This window comes from Seriola lalandi, unplaced genomic scaffold, assembly GCF_002814215.2.
Source record: "Seriola lalandi dorsalis isolate HSWRI2012SDOR001 ecotype SW California unplaced genomic scaffold, Sedor1 jcf7180002053545, whole genome shotgun sequence".
In the NCBI taxonomy this organism is placed as follows: domain Eukaryota; kingdom Metazoa; phylum Chordata; class Actinopteri; order Carangiformes; family Carangidae; genus Seriola; species Seriola lalandi.
Window position 1 is genome coordinate 411 of NW_019524098.1, and position 4,673 is coordinate 5,083.

At 43.6% G+C, this 4,673-nt stretch overlaps 1 protein-coding gene across 1 annotated transcript; it reads right to left on the bottom strand.

The window, feature by feature from the left end:
* Nucleotides 1–267: 267 nt before the first annotated feature.
* On the bottom strand, nucleotides 268–3,569 carry LOC111651268 (junctional adhesion molecule B-like; the record flags this gene model as incomplete). The annotated part of the gene is made up of 3 exons (XM_023401239.2): nucleotides 268–2,147; nucleotides 2,460–2,807; nucleotides 3,191–3,569. Coding segments are annotated over 3 exons (927 nt in total), but the record flags the coding sequence as incomplete, so codon positions are not given.
* Between the last annotated feature and the right edge of the window lie 1,104 nt (nucleotides 3,570–4,673).

Sequence of the window (4,673 nt, forward strand, 5' to 3'; positions counted from 1 at the left end):
ATGAAACCTGATCAGACGGCTCAGTAAAGATGGAGGCTGATGCTTGTTTATTCTAACACAACATTTCCTCTTTTTAAGATAATTATTCATTGAATCTAATTGTTTATAGTCAGTTTTAAAACGTGTTAAAACTATATTATAAAACAGAGAATTCCCCTGAATCCCAGAACACTTTCACTTCTGAATCCTGTGACTCATCGGAGAGATGACTGATTAAGCTCCTCCCACACAGACAGAGAAACATCATGTGACCTCCATAAACAAATGTGTGATTTCCACATCGCAGTGACTTTGATTCAAGTGACAGTAGAACTGATAGAAAACAGTGAGCATGTTTGTATCAGCTGCGTCTGGACGTAGATCTGAGGTGAACAGAACCTACAGCTACAGCTCTCATACTGAACAGAACCACTATAAAACAGCAGCTGCTCAGGTGTGCTGGTTCAGATCACACCTGCAGCAACATGTTCAACAGCTCAGACTACTTTTAGCTCCGTGAGAGAGAAAGAACCAGCGACGACTCCTGCTCATCATCCTCATGAAGAAACAGACACACAGGTTATATTAAAATACTGTATGAACATTTATTCACAGAAGAGTTAATTATTATTATTACATTTCACACACTTTATCATTGTAGGGACCATTTGTCCATAAAAAACAAATTAAACTTTAAACCAAACCTAATCAAAAGGCCACTGATGCACCACAGGGATGTGTTTTAATGCAGGCAAAGGAAGATGAATGTCCATTCCAATCTTGCAGTTTTATGTGGATTTATTGCAACTAAATAAAACAAACAAAAGAACAAAGAAACCATGGCTGCTGCTGCTGCTGCCTCTCTTTGCACTGGTAAAAAACCATTGGCCCCCCCAGGTGCATGCTGGTCCTCAGTGTGCCTACCTACTCATTTAACCTCAAGTGCCCAGTGTTAACCAATTACCAAAAAATAAACAAAAATACTAATTACACAAATCTAAATATGCTAAACAAATAACTAACAAACAATATTATCAAAAAAAATCTATTTTCAATAAAGCAAACAAATTAATCAAACAAACAAAGTTGCTCATAATTAATCAATTACAACTAAAACTGAACAAAACTAACAAACAAAAAACAACAATCATAATGAGGCTGAGTGTAAACGTCTGAACAGCTGGTTCTTCTGCTGCTGAGACCAACACAGATACAACCAGGAAATAAAGCAGCTGTAACCAACAGAACAGATCCTGACTTCATTTCCCAGAGTCACCTGGTGCCTGAACTCATGAACTCCTGACCATCTCCTCTTCCTCTCCTCCTCTTCTTCCTCTCCTCCTCCTCTTCACCTCCTCTTCCTCTCCTCCTCTTCTTCCTCTCCTCCTCCTCTTCACCTCCTCTTCCTCTCCTCCTCCTCCTCTCAGGAAAAAGAAACAGGTGTGTGGTGGGCGGGGTCACAAAGGTCAAACTCCTTTTCTCCTGAAGGTTCAGAGTCTCTGAGCGGCTTCATGATCAGAGCGGAGGAAAGGAGCTTCACTGCTTCCTTCCTTATCTCCTTTAGGAAACAGAAATGCCGTCCCACAATTCCTTGCTGCAGCTTCACCTGAGCTGGGCCTCTTAAATCAACACAGGAGTCAGAAACATGAAATACATACAAACCAAATGAACCAGGAGTGATGTCACTCTGACCACACCTCCCAGGTAGAGTCCTGCTCCAGGTGTGGACAGGTTCACTTGTTGTCATGGGAACAGAATGTCTCTGTATGTGTCTCTTCATTTCCACCAGTGGATCAGTCACAGAGCAGAAGCTTCTCTCTGATGGAGTTTGGTTCATCTGAACTTTATGTCTCTGTTTCCTTCAGACTCTGATTCTTTTCTTCTTCATGGATCAGAGAGAAACAGGAAACAGGAAACAGATCTGAGACTCTTCAGACCTGCTGAGGATCAGCTGCTCTATTGGCAAGTTCATATGACGGCTGCTCTGAGTCGTCTAAATGTCCTATTGATCATAAAACCAACAACACCAACAACACCAAGCAGAGCAGCAACTGACAGACCGACTCCCAGTCCAACATTTCCGCTGCTGTTTCTCTCCTTGTCTCCTCCCTCCTTGTCTCCTCCCTCCTTGTCTCCTCCCTCCTTGTCTCCTCTCTCCTCTGTGATACCTGCAGAGAGAAGCGGGTGTGAGGTATCAGCTGTCAGGTGGGTGATGAGACAGACATTATCTTCTGCACTTTGATCACATGACTCAGACCAGCTGTTCTCTACAAAGTCTCAACAACATCTGGAGAAAACACAAACATCTGGTCTGTGATGGTTCACTCTCACATCAACAACCAGGAAGCAGCTGCACCAGGACTCACCTGAGACTGACTCACCTGAGTCTGACTCACCTGAGACTGACTCACCTGAGACTGACTCCACTGTCTCACCTGAGACTGACTCACCTGAGACTGACTCACCTGAGACTGACTCACCTGAGACTGACTCACCTTTCTGATGAACATCCAGCTGGATGATGCTGACGGGCTCAGGTAAGGAGTTTGCTTCTGTCTGGACTCGACACTCGTATCTTCCTGTGTCGTTTCTCGTCACGTTCTTCAGAGTCAGAGACACGTCCCCGTCCTTCATCTGTCTGTCCCTCAGCTCCACCCGGTTCTGAAAAGACGGACTCTGGTTCTGTGGATCAGGCTTCTTGTCCCGGTACAGAAACACTTGTTCTGGCTCCGGCTCAGCTCTGCTCCACTCTACAACTGTGATGTCTGTGTCTCTGGGACCTCGACACGGCAGAGAGACAGTCTGTCCAGGTGCAGCTGTGACGTTTACTGGGATTAAAGGAGAGAAAACAGAGCAGCCAATCAGAGCGAGCGCCCACCGGTCTCCACCGACACACACAAGACTAATAAGAAGTGATGTCTCTAGAGTCGTGTCGATCGGGGCTGAGGACTACAGGTGAGACCCGTTCAGTCTTCACCTGCAGTGAGGAGCAGGTGGGACAGGAAGCCGTGGTGTTAACTGACCATCAGCCTCTTGTCTTCGTACAGACACCTGTCCCTCGCTCTCTACCTGAACATCAGCTCAGTCAACACAGGAGTCACAAACATGAAATACACACAAACCAAATGAATGAGGAGGGAAGTCAGTCTGACCACACCTCTCAGGTAGAGTCCTGCTCCAGGTGTGGACAGGTTCACTTCTACAAACTCACCTGAGTCTACAACCTTCAGGGTGATGGTGTTGATGAGCTGAGGACGACTTCCTTTTTTTCCAACACGACACTCGTATCTTCCAGCGTCGTTGATGGTGACGTTCTTCAGAATCACAGAGGCGTCTCCGTCCTTCACCTGTGGATCTGTCAGCTCCACTCGACCATGATAAGATGGATGCTGGAATTCACCCAAAAGCCGATTGTCTCTGTAGTAGAAGACGTAACCCTCTGACTTCAGGTCGGTTCTGTTCCACTTTATCAGTGTGATTTCAGCATCTCTGGGACCTCGACATGGAAGAGTGACGTTTTCTCCAGGTTTCACCTTCGTCTCTTCACCTGAATCACAAGAAAAAGTCCAGAGAGAAACAGGAAGTAAAAGTCAGTGACCCAGTTCTTTATCAAATACTTTTATTTTGAAGGGTCACCACAGAACCTCCATGATCTGAGCTAACTGGTGGTGATGATGATGATGATGAAGAAGAAACTTAACAATTAGAAAAACCTACAGTGGACGAGTGGTTTGACATCATTTATAACATTGTTAAGATGGAAAGAATTAAATATTAGATATGTCACTCCGGTTCTTCCATCGTTTGTCTAGCACCAGGTCTTATATCCATTTCCTTCTTTCATCTATGTTTTTCCTATTCAACCCTTATGCATCAGTATTTTAACTTTTCTTTTCTCTAGTAAAACAGATGTGCACCCCAGCATTCTTGTTCTAAGCCTAAGGAGTTAAGTTCTCAATTTTTGTATTGTATTAATTTCATCTTTTGTGTGATTGAGGGAGGTCCAATCATCCCTATCTGTATTGTCAGTGGAATCGTGGATGTATTACTGTGCAATTCAGTTGCAATTTACAGATGAATGGATGAGATTGGTGAATTGATATGTGAATGAACATGTAAACCATGAAAATCACAATAAAAACAGAATTGAAAAAAAAAGAAGAAACTTAACAACCTGTAAAAACATGAACTCCAGATGTGCTGCAAAGATCTGAGCTGCATTGATCTGTTTACACACATTTGTAGTCACATGACCTGATGAGATCAGAGATCAGCTGTGGGACCCAAACACCTCTGTAGTTTCACATGAGGAAAACACAGACACCTGGGGACAAAGGTTTTCATTGGCTTCTTCTCTTGTAACTGTCTGACACACATTTATTTTGTATGTTTTATATGATTTAATGAGAAATTCGTCGTTAAGAAGATGCAATAAACAGGATGTTAAAATGGAAACATTGATAAACAGCAGTTTAAAAGAAGGACTGGGTTTGAATCAAGCCGTTTCCTGCAGGTGATCATCTCCCTCCCAGCTCTCCTGTCTCTCTCTCACTGCTCCTGTCCATTTAAATATGGCCAAAGCACAACTTTAAAGAGATGAAGGAGTAGATATCTGCCATTAGATTTTACTTGTGTCAGACTGAGAAGAAATGTTCAGTAAACACAGCTGGTCCTCAGAGTGACATGTGGCCTTC